The following is a 23,111-nucleotide window of genomic DNA, read 5'->3' as shown; positions in this document are numbered from 1 at the left end:
TACCAAAAGTGAGTCTAAAATAGTAATTACCTTCTCTTGGTCCAGTTACTGTTTGGTGAAGAATGCTATCACTATTATATTCAGAAGTATCTGGTTCCTACTATTATTAATAGATTTTTTTTCCAGTTTATATCTGGGTATATTCCCCCGGTGTATGATTCACCACAATATTTTTCTAATAACAACGCAAATATAGTCCCAGAGCAGTTTTGACACAGTCATATTATTTCAGCTGTGCTCTCTTGTTTCTTTATATTCCTTCATTAATTTTGTTTGGCTTTGTTGCTTTCTTTCCTGAACAAACAATACAAAGTTAGTGAACAGAGGTAATATGTTTCATTAGACTAACTAGTGTAATTGGAAAAAGTAGATGGGTCACAGAAGCCCATTTTCAGGTCTGCAGTGAATCCAGATAGCCATAAACATAATCAAAGCTAAGCGGTTGCTCAGAGTAAGTTATTTGGTTCATATTTAACTTAAATATAAGGAAAATACAGAAGGATACGATTATTATAAAGAGATAAAGAGATTCTCTTAGCTCCGGTGGTAGTGACAAGTATTGGTGTTTTTTTGGAACTCAAGGAACTAAGATCTTGTTCTTAGTCCCAACACAATATTAGAGGATGAACCATGAGCAGATGCCTGTTTTACTATGGTAATGTGTTATTACAGTGTACAGTTACTGTATAATGTATTACAGGTAAAGAAATGTATTGGCATATTATCATTTATTTTTTATTATAGTACGATACTTGTAGTTTGGGGAATTTATTTGTTTACAGTTTCATATGGACAAAGAATATGAAATACTAAGCCATGAAAGAAATGGTTGAGGCTTCATCTGTGAATATATTTCTACTTGCTTCTGGTTTTTCATTAATCTGCTGTTACATTGGCACAAAGTATAATCTGATTGACTGGTAGCAATGTGACCGCGTGTCTTTAAATGGCTATTTAAGGAGCTGCATATGGTGATTATTTTACTTGAAATGTTATGCCATAGTTTGTGAGAGCAATTTGAAGATGGTGATTGCACTGTGAATTGGTTAGTTGGAAGGACTAACAGGTCTTTCTCAGATGGTACAACCTGTATGAATCTGTATAAAATGACTGATTCCGTGTTTCAGGAGGAGGAGGCGGGCTCTCAGCATTTCAATAAGAGGCAGTTTATGTTCTGTATCAATTTTTCCTCTCTTAACAGATACAGACAACCATTTACTGGCTATGGCAGTTATTTATGAAGCTATCAAATTTGTATATATATTCCTCAATGCAGCTAGCCAGCATATTAATAAAAACCAGTGGCACAGCCTTTTTTGGTACTTAAAAGCAATACTCTAAAGCCACCTGGAGCTTACATTCAAGTTCTTTAAATCAGTCCAACTTTAATTGTTTTTTAGACCTGTTTGACGGGCTGAAATTAATATAAACAGTAGGTTCTGTGACTGTTTTAGTGTTTGTTTCTGATATGCTGTTGGTCAGTGACAGAGCTGTGCTCTGTACCTGCATTTCTAAAGCACTTAGCACCAGGTGAAGATAATGAATTGCAGAAAGTGGAAGGTTGCCTTTAAAAAAGAATATGTGCTTCATATACTGCACTGTAGCATAGTTGTCAGCCTTTATTTTTTTCCAGGTTCTTGTTTTCCTTTGCTTCTGCTTCATTTATATGTGAAACCTTGACAGAGACAAATCTTTTATTTTCACCTTAATTTGGCACTCTTTTGGATATTATCTGAGGTCTGGAACCTAGTCGCGAGGAGGTTTGGCTTCAGGTTGTACCAGGCTGTGTTAACAACATATGGAAGACTAGACATAGCACAGCCCAGGGGGAAGCAGCTCATGACTTAATGAAGTCCTATCCTTTAACGAATTTGTTGATTCAGGGTACTAATCAGTGGTTTTTGGAATGGGAAACAGAGGCATTTTCTGAATGCTCATACTTTTATATATCCTTTTGTTTTCGTGAAAGCAGCTTTGTTTCTCGTAAACTTCTAAATGAGATTCAAAGTTTCTGCAGTCCAGTGGGGAAGCTACTAAGACATTAGTCTCAGATCTCAGTTGGTATCAGGAAGAGATGGAAGAGAGGTGGGAGGAATTTTCTTTATTCAGGCTTCATTTTCAAAGCTTGCAAATTGCTGGTCGTTTATGTTTCTGTTTGCCTGTAGAGGGGAAAAGTAAACATCTTGTCTAGACTGGTATAGGAAGATTTGAAAAAACTGGTAACAAGGAAAAAGAATCCTCATAATTAAATGTAAGTAGGAATGTTGGCTTTCGTTTATGTCTTATATAATCTTGACAAGGCTATTTCTAAAAAATTTCTCATATGGAAGAGGAGACTTTTAACAAAAAGTCTTGCCTTTAAACAGCAGCTCTGCATGCAGCCCTTTTCAGATTGCTGGCATTTTACTCTTGCTGTTTTTCCTTTAGGCCAAAATTGCCTGTCCTTTTATGTGTGTCTCCTGCATTGTATGCGAAAACCTATCTAAGCATTTATGCACATACCAGACTGATTTTACGATAAAACTTACACAGCTAAATGGCTGATGTTAAATAATGTTAATTACCTATTTTTGTTAATGTTAAGTAAATATCTCTCTTAATAGTGAGCTCTCTGTGTATAGTCTTACATATTTTTAGCTATAATTGAAGATCTTAAGTTACCATGCTTCACCATACCAACACATGCTGTTCTTTAAACTTATACAGCTGAAAAGGGGAGGCAGATAGTAAATCTCTGCCTGAGTTGTTCTTGGTAACTTAAAGGTTTAAAATCTCCCTGTTGCTCTTCTGAAACTGTGAGTTGACCCTTCTATGATTCTAAACACTATCAAGCAGTTTTACTCCTCAAATGCAAGCTCTCTTTTAATCATTGTACAATTATTTTCTATCAGCTACTATTTTATGTATAACTGAGGTATTATGGTGTTCTCCAGATGGACATTTTGACTACGTGGGTTTCTGTTGGCCCTATTTAAATCAGCTGCCTGAGTCTAGATCCTTCTCCTTCATACAACTAAGTTGAGGTTTGTCCGAGCAGATAGGGTGGTGGGGATGCCACTATTTCCAAAACCATTATCTTCCTGCCTTTGATTTGGGGTTCATTTCTCCAAAATATAATCTTTTTTTCCAAGTCCTGTATCTTTTCAGCCTCCAGAGCTTCAGGACTAGTTTCTTTTATTATGCATATTTTATATATGCAAATCCAGAGGCTTGTACACAGTATGCAGCCATCTCTTCCGTCATAGATGGAGAAATGATAACTGTGTTCAAATAGGGTATGCAAATTTGGAATACAATTTACCAGTTGGGTATAACAAGAATCTTAGGAGTGTCTCATTAATGGAATTGAAAATAGCAACAAATTAAACCGATGAAACTTGATCCTGCTTAGGGAAGGAGTTAGCCATCTTTTGATGCTGCTGGGGATGAATGTAGGTGTGATTCTGCATTATTCTGGAGACTCTTTTGATGCTGAAAACAGATTAAGATGGAGAGGAGAAGGGTTATGGAAGGGAGAAAGGCAACAGAGCAAGTATATGAAGGGAGAAAAGATGAACAAAGAAGAGCTAGTCTGGACTGGAGGTGGCAGGAGAAAAGGCAAATCACTGTTCATGGAAAAACAAGGTTTGGGGAAAAGGACTGGTAAGTTATAGGTAGTCTCATCTCTGCATGTTTCAGTACCCATTCCACTCTGGAATCTTTGTGTAAGTAGACCATAGCTTTCCAGATAATATAGCAGGGAGAAGGGTCTTGTGTCAGCTCAGCTGTGGAGACTTTGAAGGGATGATGGTAGGGATGGAGAGAAACTGCGTAGTGGTTGAAAAGCATGACCTCTTGCGTGGATGATCTCCCCAAAATGAATGGGGAAGAAAAAACAGGGTAAGGAGTGGGAAAAGGCTGGAGAAGACTGGAAAAGAAAGGACAGGATAGTGTATCAGAGAAATGGTAAGATAAAGCAGAATAAGTAACTGAAATACACTGTATGAAGAGAAAGATACGAAATCCTGGGGAAAAATGTGAGCAGAGGAAAGTCGGTAAAATATCCTGTCTAACAGTTTCTTTCTTCTGGTATTTCAGTGAGTTGAAAGAAAATCAGGTATGTTTTTCTTAATACTGAGTTTTCCTCCTTTCTTAAAGCACTTGAAAAACAGCTGAATTTCAGGGGGGTTTTGTTTTGTTTTGTTTTTATCATTAAAGATTAGTGAAGGGGCAGCCTTTGCTTGCACAGCAACAGAACTAAGACAACCGATGTATGTACAACCTTCTGGTTGAACTAAAGCTGAAATATAGATGAGTTAAATAACCAGGATTATTAGTACATAAATTACAGTAACCTTTTTTTCCCCTTTTCTGGCAATAGAGTGAAACTATCTGTATAAAATCTTCAATAGTTAAAGGAGTAAATTTTCAAGGGAGTAACAATTTAGGTTTTCTTCCCATGGTCCATTATGCAGCAAACAATCAGTACAAATATAAAATTATTTGTTTCAGTGAACACTAGCAAACTGCATTTTTTTCTTGTGCGTATATTGTTTGCAGTTCTTGGTCTTTATAATCTACAAATTGCTGTGTGGATTTTGGTCTTTATTTCAAAAATGCAAAATACTCTCTGTTTTTGTAGTTTCAGTAATTATTTAGTAATTTATTCAGTAGTTGTTATGATTTGCTTAGAAGACTGAATAGCAACTCAAATCTGTCTGTTTTCATCAATACCAAAGGTTTTAGATTTGTCTGCAAATATATTAGATGATAGTTGGTTTTCCTCTGAATAGAATAGGTAGAAAACAGACCTCTGATTTATTTTAAAATGAGATTTATTTGATAAGGGTAAAAGCTGCTTATGGTCCTGCTGGACAAATGGTGGCTCTAAAAAGAACTTTCATCTTGCTTCTAAAAATATTCTTTAATTATTAAGCCTGTTGCCTGTTTCTAATTTATTATAAACTACCTTTTGAACTACAATCTCAGTATGCAAAAATCATTTTAACACTTTCAGGGCTGTTGGGCCACGGCTTGTCTTGAGGATGACGTTGGGAGCAGAAATTACTGGCCAGCTCAAAGCCTCTTCCTATATCACATCAAACCGAAACCTTTTGAGATGGGACCTGTCCCCAGAGCAAATTAGAACAAGAACAGAAGAACTGATCAGGAAGACAAAGCATGTATATGACAGCGTTGGGATGCTTAATACTGAAGAAGTAACACATGAGAACACTGTACAGGCTTTGGCAGATATAGAAGTGGAATATGCAGGTTAGTGTACTTTTTTTTTGTGATTCTTTACTTAGCACATTTTGTCCACTGATGAAAAAAGGTTGAGGAATGATTATTATCACTTATGATTCTGATCCGAGCTGCTTGTGTAGAATATGTAGAGGTCTCATAAGGGCCATCAGTCATTGTCATTTTTCTGGGCATCTCACCAGTATGTAATTTGATTGTATGTGAAATTCTGCTATGTTACTGTAGAGACAAAATTTAGGATTAGTAAAACTGTTGCATTGATCTTTTTGATGCATCCAAAGAACTACACTGGACACTGTTTTCTTTTTGCATTTGAAGCTCTGCAAAGTTGTATTTTCTTTTCCAACTGTGTACAACCACTAGGGGACAATGTGCAGCTGCCTGTACAGTGTGGATTTACAGTGTTTGTGTTACTTATAATACCTTCAACTCTAAGTACATTTCTTCAGACACTGCAGAAATCTGACTGAGAGGAGCAAGTCAAATTGAATAATGATAAGTTTGGTAAATTCTTAATAGAGAAAAGGTCATGGATGAATATGGAGGAATTTTTGTATGCTCTTTTTTTAAAAAGAATTCTTCACCTACTCACTATTATATTACTGCTTGCAAGTACTTGAAGAAACTAGGGAAAGATACTCCTGTCTGAATTGCTCTTATGAGTTATTAGGACATGCCAGCATGTAAATGGAGTTTAATGGCCCAACACAGGTCATTCAGTTAACTTTTGTCAGTCAGGTGAAATAGAAACGTAAAATGTGATTGTAGTGCCTTTGTTTGGGGAAGGGAGAAAAAAGAAAAAAGTCATACTGTATGACTCCCCCAAAAATAGTGACTCTAACAGAATGTCAGGTTCTCTTAACCTTTCCAAAATTCACAGTGGCAACGGAAGTGCTGAAAGCAGGTACCTTGGCTTCAAGCACTGAGTCTTCACCTTGTAAAAAAGAGCAGCCTGCAGCACAAATGACTGTATAGTAATATTAGTCTGTAGCATTTACACTCCTTAGAATTACAGTTCAGACATATCTAGTGAATTGACTGGAGTTTTTGCTGGCAGAAGACTGAATAATCTTTGTCTAGTCCTCTCAGATTCAGTTTTAAGTGTACCAGTGTATTTGGTACAATTATTTGCAAGCTTTTTCACCAAAGTAAAAAAAAAAAATCTGCTTTAAATTAAAAAGCAAATCTCTGATTCAGAAAATAGTGGCCATCAGCTTCTCAGTATAACCATCAAGATTACATCTTCCAAGTGTGCTTTCTTTTTATATGCCATTGCACGGGTAGGTCATATCTAATCTTTTAATGCTAATCTTCAAAGCTGTATGTGAAATTAGCATTACTTAACTCTGAAACACCCTGTAGTGTCTGATAAGGACATATTACCACAACCCATTAGACCCTCGAATTTAAGTCCTGTGTGGCCCTCTCATATGCACATGAAAGTGAGAGTGCTGTCCCAGTAACTTGAACTCATTATCAGGAAAGACACGGATGACAACAGACCTTACCTTTCACTTGAAAGCTGCCAAAACTCATTTCATCATTTTGAACCATCTTGGCTTGATGATAGGAGGAAAAAAAGAGAAGTTTCCTGTGAGCTTCAAGAACTGTATGCCGATGCTTGCATTCCATAGGTTTCTAAAGGGAATATCTGAGATGATCACAGTGTGTGTGTGTTTTTTTTTAAAAAAAACATAGGTTACTTAAAATTACAGTGCTTTACAACTTCATTCCTAGGATTATTGTTACTCTCTCTCTCTTTTTTTTGAGGGGAAAAAGTTAAATTATAATTGGATAGAAATAAGAAGTTAATTCAGCTTACCATGGCATTTCATTTTTATTTTAGCACCTGTATTCAGTGTCATAAAGATGCAATATATTTTTACAAAATAAGAATTCATCTAATTTCAAAAGTATACTTAAAAACAATAGTCTTATTCAGCTTCTGACTTTAAGAAGTTCAAAATACATAGATAGTATCCTTTGCGGTTGCTTTATTGTTTCCCCTTAAATAAATAAGGAAAGAGAGGGGCTTGGACACTGTTCTGTCATGCCAATATAAAAATGATTTCAGGACAGATGGGCATGTTTTGAAAGATTCAGATCTTTTCAGTTAAAATACTGAAAGGGAAGTGTCTGTGCCATCTATGAAACAGTATTGATCTTCTTGTTTACAAATGGTTCATCTTTCAAAAATCATAGATCACATTTATATACATTTCAGTTGACTTATGGAAATATTGCAAGGATGAGACAATTAGACTTTGGTAATGGATGACTTCAGTAAAATATTAGTTTGTTACGGTGCTATGCAGTTTTATCCCTTTACCCGTTCATTTTTACTTTAACTATAATCACTTCATTACCTTGAGGCCTGATATGAAGCTTCAGGTTGCTCTAGGTACATGTTTCTTATGGTTTCTACTGATATTGGAAAGAGGAAATTACTGGAACAGTTCATTTGTAAGTACAAGTTCCTTATCCTTAAAGTGTCACTGCTTTTTTATTTAAACAGTGGAAAGAAGCATGTTGGATTTTCCACAGCATGTCTCACCAGACAAAGAGGTGCGCTTAGCAAGCACAGAAGCTGATAAAAAGCTTTCTAATTTTGATGTGGAGATGAGCATGAGAGAAGATGTATTTCAGAAGATTGTTTATTTGCAGGTAAATCACAATGACATCACTGTACGTAACTTGTGGAAGTGTAGATAAAATTCTGAAATTGAAAAAAAAGTGAAAAAAATATTTAAAGTTAGTATGCACTATGCTTTTCAAAACCCCCATCACTGTATTTGCTTTACCTGTTCCTGTAGCAGTCAAATCTTTCCAGTGGGACACAGCTATCCAAGCTGGGACTGCAGTTCCTCAGAAACTTATTCTATTCTAGCCTGGTGTTCTGCTGTTTGCCTCCCATCTCTAGGCGTGTTTCCTTCTCTCTCCATTGCAATAGCTTTGACATTTGTCTAATTTTCCAGTGAGCTGGTTCAGGAAGCTAGACCAGCAGAAGGAAATCCAGTAGGAAAAATAAAGTGAATTGTTTTCTGTTGGCTAAGCTTCCTGAACTGGTTTGCCCAGAGCATCACCAAGTGGGGAAGGAAAGAAAGGGGCAAAATGGCAATCTTTATTTAGATTGGCTTATGCTACTTTTGAATTTGAATCCAAGGTTGTGCTTTATTTCTGAAGTTGTTGAGGATTTAAATTTTAAGTTATAAAAGTTATTGCTAGTAACATACAACTGGGAGTGACCTTCAGTCTTCTGTTCTGATCTGCTATTTATAAGACAGCCACATTGTATACTCATTCTTATGTGTTGCTTAAGCCTCAGAATATATCTTTCAATTTGGTTTTAGTATTTTTTACTGATTGAAAAAGTTCCTATCCCTTTGCATTTTTGTTCTGTTGTTTCCCTTCTAACTGAGCACCTGCACGGATTTTGTATTCTTCTCCTTTCCTGTTTGTTTTGTTGCTTAAACAGGAAGAATTTTTTTGTTTTGTTTTTGTTTTCCCCAAATGCATCTGGTAACATTTAATTATCATTTTTCAGAAAGATAATTTAAAAATAATGCTAGGAAACTATTTAACATGAACACGTGAAGAGCTTGCATTTGTCCGTGCTCCAAATGTGAATCTTCTCTTCCATCTCACCTACTTTCAAACTTCTTGCGGTGCTAGTAATACATTGGAGCGCTATTTCTTGGAGTCATTGTGCTTCTTTTAGTGTTGACTGGAACCAGTGTTGTATTTGCAATATTGTATTTAACTCCCTTCCATTGTCTTTTATTGCTATGTTTTCTAGGTGCATTTGCAAGTGTTTTCCTCTAACTGAATATTGGTGTTTACATATACGCGTAGGTGTTCATGGTTTCCTTTTGAGGACCTTCTGATGTGTGTTGAAGGATAGTGCCTTATGTTGGAGGGTTTTTTTTTTCTCTCTAATCTGTTGCTATTAATTGAATTTTGATATGCATTTATTACTTGCTGTGATTATATCCCCCTGACTCCATATAATGTACACAGATACATTTAGGACTAGTCTATAATATCTGTGTATCTATCTTTTTTTTACTTACAGGAATTTCTAATAGTACTAGTAGTGAAAGTAGTTCTATTAGTGAAAAACAATTGCTACTATTCAGCAGTATTACTTTCTATTGATGTTTTATATTTTTATTTGATGTTTTCCTGCTTCATTTTCCTTTGCAGCAATATCTGTCATTTATAACAATTGCAATTGTTACTTAAGTCTTCATTTCATTTTTTTTAGGTATCTTTTGTTTTGGCTTGAATGTAGCGTGCAGGCATATTTTAGTCTTAGCTTTCCAGAGATAGGACCTGCACTGAGATCTGAGCACTCATCAGCTTCGAAATAGCTAAGAAAGTAGTAACAGTTTTTGCTATAGGAGGGTAGATATGAAATTGCCAGCAGTGCAAGACTGAGCGAGTCCTGCTCTTTCCAGATCACAATACAAAATTTTTGCCTAATTCATCTTCTCCTGTTAGAAACTCCTAGCTGAAAAATCAGGTGCCAGGAGCAGATGAAAAAAACTCTTCCACAAACAGAAACATTCTGTTGAAATCATTTTAAACAGAACAGTAAAACTTTTTTTTTTTTTTTTTAAGCTGCTTTGTCAAGGGTATAAGAGTTGAGATACATGAGTTCAGTTTCTTGATATTACAAAGAGAGGTACAGATTAAAATACAATGAAGAGAATGAGGCTCCTCACACTCGGAGCTTTTTTATAATAGAACTAATCCACTGCATGATGACTAAATCTCCTAGCTCTCAGTGACATCTGGAATGTTTTTTCTCCCTTTATCCAAGGACTAAACCTATAAAAGCTATTAACTGTTTATGATTCTTGAATTCTGCTTTATTTAAAAATAGGTCATGGTGGAAAATGTGTGATATATTTGTATTTAGTTTAAAAATGTGGAATAGAGTTGGGGGGGATGGTTATTTATTTTCCTAATACACTGAGGGAAAAAATGCCACTTAGGTTTTGTTATTGAATATACTCCAGATCTTATTCTTCAGGAAACTTTGACTTTGGGATCTGAAATTTTGAATAAAGGTGGATTTGGTAGTGAAACTATCACTTTAGATTTCATTACTGCTAACATCTGCACATGTTGGCTAGCAGAGGCATGTTTAAGAATGTTGCCAATCTTCTCCACCCACACACCCTCAGGAAACATGGCCTGATGTAAACAGCTGCTGCGGTTTTTCTTCCTGATATTCTAAATAGGTTTCTTTTCTTATTCTATCTCAAGATTTCTTCATGGAATGGGGTAGCATAGTTGTTCAGAAACATATATAAATGGCATTTAAAATCATCAGCCATAACCGTTCAAAATTTTTGTGAAGTTCCAAAATTTCATGTGCAGTAGTGTACTTGCAGTTAGTGCTTCTGTTGCAGTTGTTGCTCATCAAAGGGGCGGTGAGTGGCGTGGAGCATCCTGAAGGGACGCGAGATGACTGCAGCGCCCCTTAATTCCTCTGCCTGTGAGAGTTTGTGCGGTTGCTTGTCCTTGCAGTCGTGACTGGCCTCTTGAGTGTGACACACCTTGCCTTAGGCATGTCCGTGATGGAGATAAGCTTCCCAAAGGCTACTGTTAAGGCTAGAAGCTACTTGATATTGCCGCCTTGTTAAATGTATGCAGAGATGCATATTAATCAAGAGGAGCATGAAGAACACAAAATTAGTTTTCTTGTCGTTTCTTCCAGAAAAGAACTCTTTCATTTTCTTAGCTCTAGAAGGAGCAAATGTTCACTGGCTATAAGGGCTTACAAGTATTTGTGAATTCCTCCTTCTGCCTAAAGTCTCTAGTGGCTTCGGGCCTAGGAGATTTTTGGGAGTGTGACGGTTTCATTTTCAAATCTGTCTAATGAGGATGGGGGGAATCCCTCCCAAGATGTAAGTAGTTCAGCGAGGCTTTTCACAATCCTCTGTCCTTAACTATTACTTCAATAAAAGAAGTGTCTCTTTAGAGATCAGATTATTCACATTTTTATTCACCCTTTCTGTTTCTGAGCCTAACAGTACAGTTAGCACAATAAAAATATTAATGCAATGACAATATGTACATTTTTCACCTCTATTATGGTGAAGTCATGCTTTTCCTATCATACTGATCTTAGCCCAGAAAAAAGAAAAAGGAATTGTGAGTTGTCTAGTGAAAAAAACAATACATCAAAATTCTAATTATTTCAAATATCAAATACGGTTTTACTCAATATCACAGCATTACTTCATAATCCTACATGTAGTGCTTGGTAGCACAGGAACTTTATGGAGCTGCAGCATATCAAGGAGTATTCTTTGCTAGAAGCAGAACAGGAAGCCTGAGGGTCACAGGGAATGGGATAATAGCATTCCTATTATTTCTTTGTGTTGGGAAGTGTTCTGTATGGCTTATCTTATGCATTTATCACAAATGAGGGTTGAAAATGTGAGATCTGACTTGGGGAGGAGACGGGTTCCTACCAAAAGGAAGGAGCTATCTTTTTACATCATTTTGTGAGAGCGAAACAGCAGAGGCCCAGTGCTGCAAAAAAATTATAGCCATAGTGAACTGTGCACCATATAACCACACTATTCATGCATCGTTGACTTTGGCTATGTGGTGACACGCAAGTTTGATCATCCAACTTTAAAAAAATAATTTCTGAAAAAATAACCTGATAACAGATAATACTAAAAAGGAAAAGTACTCTTCATCATTTGACTATGGTATTATCAGTAAACTAAGATATTCTACCTAATGCTTTAGAAAAGTTGGTTTATCACAAAGCAAAGTGATTGTTGTCAGTACTTTTTTAATTAGACTTTTTTTTTAAAAAAAAAAAAAACACTTATGTGTAGACTGCTGGTATGTGCATAAGTGAGTTGTGCACAATTGTGTTAATGCTTAGTTCTGTCTGTCTGCCCTTCCTCACTGCATGGTGAGCAGGAGTAAAGACTTGTGACTATCTTCTTTGAAGAGCAAAAAGAAAGCTAAATTCATTCAAATTCTTCCATGTTTCTAAAAACTAATCTCCACCAATTCTTTATCCTATACCCTGTGGGAATTTCCCAAATAATATCTTCAGAGTAATAGGAGATCTTGCCACTGAAAAACAGGACAATACCAGTGGTTATGATCACAGAAATACTGTTAAAATAGGGGGTATCTGGTTTTCCCCAGTCTCTACCAAAATGTATTAGCACCTGAGCAGTTTCCTTCTGCCTATTCCAGTTGACCACTTGAGGCTTTGAGAGAGCAGGTCAGTCCCTGTGTGATATGTTTAGTCATTTGTATGTTGAGCTTTGCTTTTCAGAAGTTGCAGTCCCACTGAGTTTATCCTGTTTCTTGTCAGTAGATACTTTCGGCTCCTAGCCTACAGAATGGTGGTGTATCAGCTTTCATCAAAAGGGAGGTGGTAAGAAACCACTTTAGTATTAAATACATATCTAATTATTTCTGTTTTTCAGAAAAAAATAGGATAAATTTTTCATTAGTTGTCGTTATTGTACTTCTGTACTCACGCTGAGTCTGCTTTGGCTGGACATTACATCAGACTTTGTTGTAAATTATGGAAAATCTATGTGATCGCATTCATTCTGTTGTCAGAACCTTCGATACATTTCACTAAGAGATTTTATCACACCAGTGAGGGTGCTGATCAGAGCAGACATCGTTCATATGTTGTTAGTGTGTGAATTCTTTTTAAATCAGAGTTGGGAAAATTCCTGTTTCCGAGTTATTATTTATTTTCTCCTGGGATACAACTGGGTTCTTGTCGCTCATCCTTCCTGCTTAAGGGAGAGCTAGTTTGCACTGGCAGGTCATTAGTTGACAGTTGTGTAACTCTTTCATAAAATTTGCATGTTTCAACATCCTTACTTTTCAGAGATGCCAGTCAAGAATTAATTGTAGGTAGGTAAGCTGATGAGAGGGTTGTTAAGACAAGTCTGAGCTGATTCCAATGTCTTAGAACCTTTAAGATGAACTTTAATAAAATATGCCATTTTTAACAAGTACTATAACTTATGCCTTTTTAAAATATTCACTTTATAATGATGGAAAAGGAATTTTAAATGTTTAGAGCATTATTTTCAATTTAAGAAAAAAAGATAAGTTTCTGAATTAAATTGTTATGGTCTAGTCAGTTTGAATGGATCTGTCTTTATAAGCTAGACTCTCATAGGATTGTTTCAGTGATCTGTTCCAAACAGTATCTTGTCTTTTAATGTCAGTTACTTTAGCAAATGATCATTCAAGAATCTTCATAATGGCACAACCAGCCTTAGCAATTCTGATTATTTGTTGTCACTGTTTTGTTCTGAAAAAGGAAATTTTACATGCTTCAACTTTATCCCATCTGATACTTTCAGAAAGCCTGAAACAGTGTATCCTTACAGCGCTTACTTGTGCAAGTTAATGTTGTAAGAAAGCTATAGAAAGAGCTTAAGTGCATAGTACTGCAAACATAAAGGACTTGTCATTATGGCAACATGTAAATGCTTCTGTTCTTATTTCTGGCTGTGATACTTAGTAAAAGAAAATTACTTTAAAACTTTTTTATATCAGTGAAAGAATACTATTATAGGGTAACTGTTTTTTAAAAACACTAAAATCCAGGATGCTGCAGTATTTCTATAATGCTATTCTAAAGAACAGGTCTGTTCAGACCCTTCTTTTGGTAGGTATGTTTCTCACAACATGCTGTGAAAAGAATTCTCATTATCGTCTAATGTCATTTCAGCAAACCTGCAATCTCAAAAATATAAAACCTGAAACAAAACGATATCTGGAGAAATCAGTTCAAGTAGGAAAAAGGAATGGACTCCATCTTCCTAAAGAAGTGCAGAATGTAAGTAAGCGTTCTTAGATTGTAAAGCAAAGTGAAAAAAATTGTTCAAGGGATGAAATTATGGTTGTGTAACTGAACTATTAAGCATATATTTGAGCTTAGTCCTTTTGGAGCTTTCTTAATTACTGCTCTAATCTTAACTGTCTGTTGTTAGCCCCAGATCCATTCTTTAAACTTCAGTCATTTACAGTTTTTTAAATTAGTTTCCCACAGTATTCAGTGGTTAGAGAAGGTATCGCCTCTCTTAGGTTTCTTTTAATCTGGAAGACTATCTGGAAGAAGTTTGCTATATTTGCTGATTAGAGAGGAAGCCTAAATTACTGGATTCCTTGGATTCCTAGCCAAGAGGCCTAGGCCTCTTAATCAAGAGCCTCTTGGATTCTTAATCAAGAAGCCTTGCAAAAATATTAACTGTGAGTTCAAGCTTCAAAGTGTATGTGTTGTAATTGTTATAAAGACACAGCTATTTTAATTTCAAATATTAGCCAACGTTGTAAAATAAGTAAAGATTTTCAAAGATGCTACTGATTTTGAATAACAAACTTGAGGTAGCTTCAGGGGAGCTCAGGCAGCACTGAGAAGCTTGGCCCCATGAAGAGAGGGTTTGCTCAAGCATCTAAAAGCCCTTGTCACTCTTGAAAATCATGAAATAAAATTTTCAGCATTTGAGATGCTGGAATAATTCTCCTTAAATTCTGACCTGTTTTATAACAATCTAGGTTTATGACTCTTGAATAAATTTCCCTTTGCTGAAAATAATCATTCATCATGTACATTCTTCAGCTAGTGGGACCGTTGTCTTTTATGTATTTACGTTCCATAAAGGCAACTGATTCTTCTAGAAGAACTTTTAAATACTCTATAAGAAGACAATAGTTGAATTACATTTATGTAAAATCTTGACTAATAATAACCTATGCCAAATTCATCTTTGTGTGTTGTTACTGGTAAATACTGTTTGTGTGAACCGGCAGTAAGGGGCAAAGACATGCTGAAGATACATGAGAAAATGCTTCAGAGAAGTGAAAGGATTTAGAAAAGGTTTTGGAATGCTCTTCTATGCTGTGGCTCTATTCTCTTCCTGTAATTTTACCTCCACAATCCCAAAGAAGTGTTTTTCAACTAGTTGCATGCTTTTTATTCCCTTGATTCCCTTTGATTTTAGTTGGTATTTTTATATTTAAAATTAGACTTTTCAAATATGAGAAAATAACTAAATGGAGGCACATAATGCTATTCTGAAAAGTTCATTGCATGGTCAGTACCCTCTGAGTTGAATTTTTTGAAACATTTTGAAATGTTATTGGAATGATAGCCCCACCCAGGATTCATTGGCAACAAGATTGCTCAGAACATCAAGAAAACAAAAAGGTGAAAATGAGCCTGATAGTACCTTGCTGGAAAAAATGAAATGCTGTTCAAATGTAGGTTGGTAATTGCCAAGCATTCAAAGTTTGTTTTTTGACTAAGTTTCAGTTTATATTTGATTTAGGAAATAAAGACAATGAAGAAAAAATTGAGTGAGCTGTGCATAGATTTTAACAAAAACCTGAATGAAGAAAATACATTTCTTGTATTTTCTAAGCAAGAACTTGGTGAGTAGTTTGCTAGCTTTTTTCATTTCTTCAGCTCTCCAGTTTTATTGAGTAATCTTTTTTGGCCCACTTGGTGATGGTTAGATGAAATGGAATCCTGGCTGCATTCCAATCTTCTCCATTTCCTTGTCAATCCTTCTCCAAAATTAGTTTAGAATTACCCTTTGTAGAGTTTTCTTCATAGACTGCTGCTTCCTGGACTGTTTGCCTTGCATAAATTTAGAGCATCTGGCCTACTTTTTTCGTAACTTATCTTTTCTCTGCCTCTCTTTGTCTGCTCTCTGCCATCAGGCAACACGGTGTGCATTTTGTTCGTTATAATTGTCTGAAAGACTTCTCTGTCTTACAAGATAGTTAAGCTACTTCAATCATTTAAATGCTGGTATAAAGATTTCCTGTGATAAGGGATTTGGGGATTCATTATCTGGAGGGCATGGTATAAAATGCTCTTTAACAGCACTGGAGAAGATATTTTAATAGTCATAATCAATTTTACTAGCCCTACATTTTCTTTCTCTTTTGCTCACAAGTAAAACATCACCAATTTTCATTTTGCTTGGTTTCGATTTGAAAAAGTATTGGCAAATAGTTGTAAAAAGAAGAGTTGTTTTTCTGTGGAGACTCCTGATACCAAATTGGGTTCTAGCAAAACAAATGCAGTAATCTCACAAAATGAGGGGTGTAGCTAACTCTGGTGAACATCACTTATTAAATTGTGTTCCACAGAAGGCCTTCCCGATGACTTTATTAAGAATTTAGAGAAGACTGCAGAAGACAAGTATAAAATTACTTTAAAGTATCCCCACTATTTTCCTGTTATGAAGAAGTGCTGCATTTCAGAAACCAGGAGAAAGTTGGAATCTGCCTTTAACACAAGATGCAAAGAGGTACATTATATATTGAGTGTTCTACCATAGGGTAATGACAGAGTTGAAAAATGGAGCTAGACACCATTTAGGTGTTAGGTTTGAGTTGTATATATTGTCTAGCACTACTAAATCAACACCTGTCGGTGCAGTCTTCCACTTCCTCGTTAAAAGCTCATCATCTGCGTGTGTGTGTGAAAGTCTCAGTGGTGCTGTTAATAGAACTAGGATCTTGTTCTCTTGCCAAATTTCCCAATGGTCTATTCCGCAGCTACTGGTTGGCACTTTCCTCCCGGAGAAGGCTTTCTGAATGTAGCTTCTGAAGTGGGATTCTTCAGAACGAAAGGGGTGGTTCGAACACGTGTTTTAATTATGAAATGCAGGTGAAATGTGAAATAAATGCTTTTTTGTTTTTTTTTAACACGAGTCATTTAATTATCTGAAAAATAGCTGGAAATATCTTATAAAGAGGAGAAATCACTTCACAAATAATTTGTTTGAAACTGATGAGAACAGACACACAGATAGGTACAAAAGTAATGAAAAGAGTAGAAAGGATAGAAGAAGTGTCATTGAGGCAATTGTACCAATCATTCATTAGAGAACAATGGCAGAATTGAGCTTTTATACTCGAAACGCTGGGAAATGTGAAGAGTACAAGATAAGATAATATGTCACCAAGAACTGAACACTGTAAGCTGGCACATTTAAAGGGATATGTTGTAAAAGCTGTGGGACCATCTTCAAACCTAGTATTCTGTGCCTGCCTTGTAAAATGGTTTTTACCAGTGAAATTGCGCTTTTCCAGAAACGGAGTTTCACCTATGTTTTCAGCTTCTCAGGGATCCTCCTTGCCTGTGTGCGTGTCTGTGCCTGTGTGTGTGTTTCAGATGAATGTTATCCCTTACTCTGATTGCTGTTGTCAGAGTGAGCAAAATAAGGAAACTTGCAAATAAACTTTGTGTGTTGGCCTAATAGTCTGTCTTTACCATTAGTATTTGCAGTCTGTCTTCAGCAGAATCTAGCAATTTATTTAATTTAATTGTATCTCTGTTATCTTTCATATGTTTAAATGATTGATAAAGGAAATCAACTTTTTGTAACTCTCAAATATTTGTTACCTTAAAAGGAAACTGTCTATCTTATAATTAATTGAAATAGAGTTGTTATAATAGGGAGAAAAATGACCTAGACTAATCAGAAAATGAGATTTTTAGCTATCTATAATCAAATGTTGCAAAAAAGAAATTACAAGAATCAAGCTAAACTTTTGTATATGTAAGTCTTAATGTGTTTCATTTTAAATGTTTGCTGTCTTTATGGTTACAGATGTTATTCAGATAGTTGTTTTCATAATGTGCGTTGACTGGTTTGAGTTCACAAAATTGCCTTTTTTCTATTTTAGGAGAACACAAAAATTCTTCAGCAGTTGCTTCCACTAAGGGCAAAAGTAGCAGAGCTTCTTGGATATAATACTCACGCCAACTTTGTCCTGGAAGTGAACACTGCAAAGAGCACAGATAACGTAACAGCCTTCTTAGGTTTGTTTTATTTATAAATAATACTTTTATATTTAGCGTGGCAACATAACTTCTCAGCCATGATTAATTTAAGTACATAATTGGGTCACAGCGTGCATCATGTTCAGATAGAAAAGGAGCTCTCTGTTGCCCCAGCTTTGGCATATTGAAAATAATCACTTTGGAACAGTTAATACAGATAAGCTGCTGTGTTTTTTTTCTGCCCCCAAAATGTAATTATCCTAATTTGGAACCAGAATAGCATGTGCAGCATAAGCATTTGTTATCAGTTCAAGAGACTGTGTCACAGTTACAGCTTTTTATTACTGTAAATTAGCTACAGATTTTTTGTGTCTGTAGCCTTAGCATCTCTTTCTGTACACTGATAGAACTGCATTAAGTATAATAAAAGATACAAGTCTGCTTGGAGAGAAAAGGTATTTCTTGTGTCATAAAAGGTTTTAGAGGAGCAGCTTATAACTTGTGAAGGCACAGAGTGCCCTTTTTAGTAATCCACTTCTGTGTTTGCTTTTCTGTGGAAGTGTTTTCTGTTCTGGTTACAACAGAATGAAACTTTTGTTAGCAGTACAAAGGAATGCTGATCAATGCAGCTCAGTGATTTTTCCGCAACTGCTGCTTCTGATGGTTACTTTTGTAGGGAGGAGAAATTTTTACAGAGTACTTGTATCCATTATTTAAAAATGAAACGAGTGCACATGGTCTTTTGATGAGTAACATGGGATTGTGGGGCTAGAATAGTTACTTACACCCTGATGACTTGTGTGCCTCGGTATGATTGTTGCGACACCTGTGCATTCTGTGATACTTTAAAATATCTGTAGCTTCGAGCAGTTTTTAAATATTTATGTGTAAGTAGATGAATGAGGTAGTTATCCCTGAACTGATGTCACTGAGCATACCTGCTGGCAGGTGAATTCCTGAGCTGACTGAGAGGTTAATAGAAAGCAGGTATGTGCTGAGCATCTGTATGATTGTAATGCAGAATGCTTAGTTAATAACACAATTTATTGAGTTCCTTCTCTCTATTCAAGACAAAAAAGACTTCTAAAAAGAAATACTTCAGAATTAATTTGGCAGCTACACTGCTCTGATTTTTTTCTGTTATTTCAATTTGGAAAAAGAGTAGTAATGCCAGAGCTCTTTGCGATATGCAAAACAGCACATTACTTGATGCTTTAAAAAAAACATGCTTCTGTAAAAGCTGTCTTTTGCATGTAACTAGTCCTGAAGTCGCTGTGACAGAATAGCCTTTTGTACATTCATATGATTTTTCTTTTATACTGTGGTAAGGTAAAATTATTTTAACCTTTTTTTAAAAAACATTTAAGTGTTATCTCAGTTTAGGTCTTTGGTGGTTTTTGATGCGATCTCCACAGGCTGGAAAAAAAAATGAATGACCTAAATCCTCTCTGAAGATCAAGTCCTCTAATGGAATTTACGCTGAAAGAGATTTTGAAATTTTGGAACTGCGTAGTTTATGGCTTCACATACAGTCATCCTACTGACTTCAGTGGGTCAATTCACATGCACAGAGTTAACTTTTACTTTCTGAAATTATGCAGTTCCATATAATAAACAACATTTCTTTAATAGTTTGTCCTAAGACTGCTTATTCCTTTTAACCAAGAGAATCATGTATTTGTATTTATATAAATAAACAGCCAAGAAATTATTCAGTGCAGCAATAAGATCTGTTTGGTAGCAATGTTTTTCTGTGTTTGCACAGCAGTGAAGAGGTTCAAATGTTTCTCCTTCAGCTGTAATTCTGTCATGTCTCATATGGTGTGAGCTTGGCTGCTGTTTTGGCAGTGCAAATTATCTGTATATTTGTCAATAAACTTAGTTTTTATTTATAATGAAATGTTAGAATTACCTGATTTTAATGCATTTAAATAGGTTGAACTTTTTTCTGTCCATTGTATTTTTTTTGTTGTTCTAAACAGGCTTCTACAGTACTGTGCTGTTCTCATTTGTTTTGAAACTGATACAATTCAAAACTTAATAGCAATTGTTACTCTAATTTTTTACAATATAAGCTCATATATTTTTATGTTTACAAGGATCATGTTTCATGGTAATTATTGCAAATGGAGAATATTCATCAAATTAATTATCAGCTTTTATTTAATTCTTTTGGTATGAATGAAAGTATTATTTGCTTTGCTTTTTCATATATTTATATTTTAAATTGATGCTTATAAATTGATCTTATGGCTAGGACAAAAAGCATTCTGTCTTGTGCATGCAAACTGTACGCTGTTACCATTTATTAGTTGTGTAAATGCATGTAGTGTTTTATAGTCTACCTAGAAACAGGATGATAATATCTGAAGCTTGTATTCCAAATACAAACAAATTGAACGTAATCCTGAATTCTTAAGGAGGAAAAAAAGTGTTTGGCCATGCAAAAATACTCAGCATAGAAGTCAGGTATAGCATGCGCTTTGCGGAAGCTTCAGTAAGCTTAAATATCTAATGTAGCACTTTCATAGTGCTGTGACCTTGTGTCTTCCTGCCCAAGAGGAGCTACACTGAAAAAATTGGGATTGTGGGAATTAGTATTCTGTGGATTTGCTAGTCCAGAAGCTAGCTACAGAATAGGCAAGAACTCTTCAGTTAGTTGTTCTTTATAGGACTTCAGCTGGGACTAGATCAGAAGCTACTTTGAAAGATCCTGGAAGAAAAAGTAATGGTTGAATTTTGTTTTACACTACCAGGAACTAACAGTAATTGCAGTCTTCAGTTGCTTCTACAGAAGCACATCAAGAGAACTGAGATTACACAAAGTAGAATCAAAGGTTTTAAGTGAACTGTTACTTTTCATTTCTGATGTCTTTGGAAGAGTCTAAACTTACCAAAACCCTTCCCAGCCCTGCTAGGCCTATGAGTATTCCTGTACTATTTGGAGCACTAAACTCATTGAAACAGAAAGCAGACAGTTGGTTTGCTGTTAATCAACAAAGAGAAAACTTTAGCATCCACTTTTAGGACACATGCTTAAAGTTATACTGTGTAAATCTGGATGCATTTTGTAGGAATACATATTCCTGAGGAACAAACAAGTAGATTTAAAGACAATCTTTTTTTTTTTTAGATGATTTGAGTAAGAAGCTAAAGCCGTTGGCTGAGGAAGAAAGTAAGTTCATTCTGGATTTGAAGCAAAAGGAGTGTGAAGAAAGAAACTTTGATTATGATGGAAGAATCAATGCCTGGGATCTTCACTATTATATGAACAAAACACAAGAGCTGAAATACTCCATAGATCAAGAGAAGCTGAAGGAATACTTCCCAATTGAGGCTGTTACAGAAGGCTTATTGAGTATCTACCAGGAGCTGCTTGGACTTGTATTTGAGCAAGTAGAGGGTGCTCATGTTTGGCATGACAGCGTCACTCTTTATACGGTAAAGGACAACTCAACAGGAGAAACTTTAGGGCAATTCTATTTGGACCTTTACCCCAGGTAATTATGACTTGCTATTTACTTATGTGTTTGTATGTTTATGTGTAAATGGAATTGGTCTGAGCAGGATACTGGAGTGAGTGGAGTTAAATGCATTTGGAAGTAAATATTTGTCCTACTGGCAAGACTATTACCGTGTTTGTTAAGTTGTCCTCTGGACTGTTTTCAGTTTGTTTACACTTCCTTATAGTACAATATTGCAGAATTTATAAGTTGAGGCCTCAGTTTTGTTGAGTAAAATAGTTGATTCTTTATTTTTATTATGTAATATTGTATTCCTTGCTCACACTCAGTTTATGAAGCATTATAACTCTTTGTTCATTTTCTGTAGTATTGCTGTCTAGCCAGTTGTCCATCATTTTGTCTCAGTGACTTTTTGCCTTCCTATCCATAACACTGTTTGACTTTGCTACTTTTGTTTGTGTTGAACTGTTACTTCAGTCTGTTCAGATTAATTATAGTCCAGTATACCAAGTGTTTCTAGCTTCTCCCTGTTTATCTGTAAACTTTATAGGTGTATTTTGTACCCCGTTGTCCAGCTTGCTAAAGAAAATATCAAGTAGATTGGGGCCAAGAAAAGATTCCTGTTGAACAAACCTTGAAATGTACTTCCAGGTTCATCTCTATAGCTCTTCGTTAGCTATCAGAATCATCTTTGCAGTCCAGAAGACTGGACTGATTTGACATGATTTGTTCTCAGCTAGACCTTGTTGGCTGTTTCTTTAGCAATTTATAAATTGATTGATGACTTTTAAAATATAAAGGGATGTAAGGCTTCTCGGGGTAAAAGAAAATTAAGTTGGTTGGTATAAAAGTATATAAATTGTTCTTTTAAGACAGGCACTGGTTTTCTTCTTCACCTGTTTTTCTGTTCTCGCTTTTCTCCATATCCTACATGAATTGCTGAAGGTATCTGAGCACAACTAACAGAGGCAGTGAGCAGACACAGCAGTTAATGCAGCAGCATCTGCGCCCTGCTTAGAACTTTCGAGGACGTTTTTGGGGCTTTCTGGGGACTCCTGAGGAATCAGAGGTTGATTGCTACTAGCAAGAAAGGGGATCTAGACAAGGACAGCTACAGGAGGCCTTAACTTCTCCTGAGAGAAGCTCTAGCTGGGGTAGCTATTGCTAACGAGCTTTCTTGGTTGCCTCTGATCAGAGGGGGTTGGGGTCTTAGATCTAGGTGGCCCTTTGTTAGGGTGGGCCAAGCACCCTGTGAGTCAGTGCTAGGAAGAGGCTTATAGAGCACAGTGGACAGAGGCAGTGAACAAGCACAGCAGTTTGTGCAGGAGGACACAAGAAGGCACCTTTGTTTCCAGTCCTAGTAGAGTATGCTTACTCAGATATGGTCATGACATGCCACGGAGCACATCCCCCAGTAGCTCTTGGGGAGTCTCCACATCAGCTGTGACAGAGGCTTCAACCCGGACTGACTGTCTGAGAGCAGATGCAGTTTTACAGGTCTCAGGCTGCAAGGAGTGCTTGGGACCTCTCTGTGAAGCCTCGGCTGACAGTCAGCTCTCCTGCAGAAGATGTGCTGTTGTTCACGA

General features: G+C 36.0%; 1 protein-coding gene across 1 annotated transcript in view; it reads left to right on the top strand.

The window, feature by feature from the left end:
* Positions 1-23,111, top strand: part of NLN (neurolysin) — a 44,212-nt gene that overhangs the window by 8,101 nt on the left and 13,000 nt on the right. Inside the window, exons 2-8 of the mRNA XM_062600418.1 lie at positions 4,997-5,253; positions 7,760-7,908; positions 13,991-14,098; positions 15,591-15,693; positions 16,420-16,580; positions 17,965-18,100; positions 21,195-21,561. Of these exons, the coding sequence (XP_062456402.1) occupies positions 4,997-5,253; positions 7,760-7,908; positions 13,991-14,098; positions 15,591-15,693; positions 16,420-16,580; positions 17,965-18,100; positions 21,195-21,561 (1,281 nt within the window). The remainder of the gene's footprint in view (positions 1-4,996; positions 5,254-7,759; positions 7,909-13,990; positions 14,099-15,590; positions 15,694-16,419; positions 16,581-17,964; positions 18,101-21,194; positions 21,562-23,111) is intronic.

This window comes from Rhea pennata, chromosome Z, assembly GCF_028389875.1.
Source record: "Rhea pennata isolate bPtePen1 chromosome Z, bPtePen1.pri, whole genome shotgun sequence".
Classification (NCBI taxonomy): domain Eukaryota; kingdom Metazoa; phylum Chordata; class Aves; order Rheiformes; family Rheidae; genus Rhea; species Rhea pennata.
The sequence above is the reverse complement of the archived record's forward strand: the minus strand, read 5'-3'. Positions and strand labels throughout refer to the sequence as shown.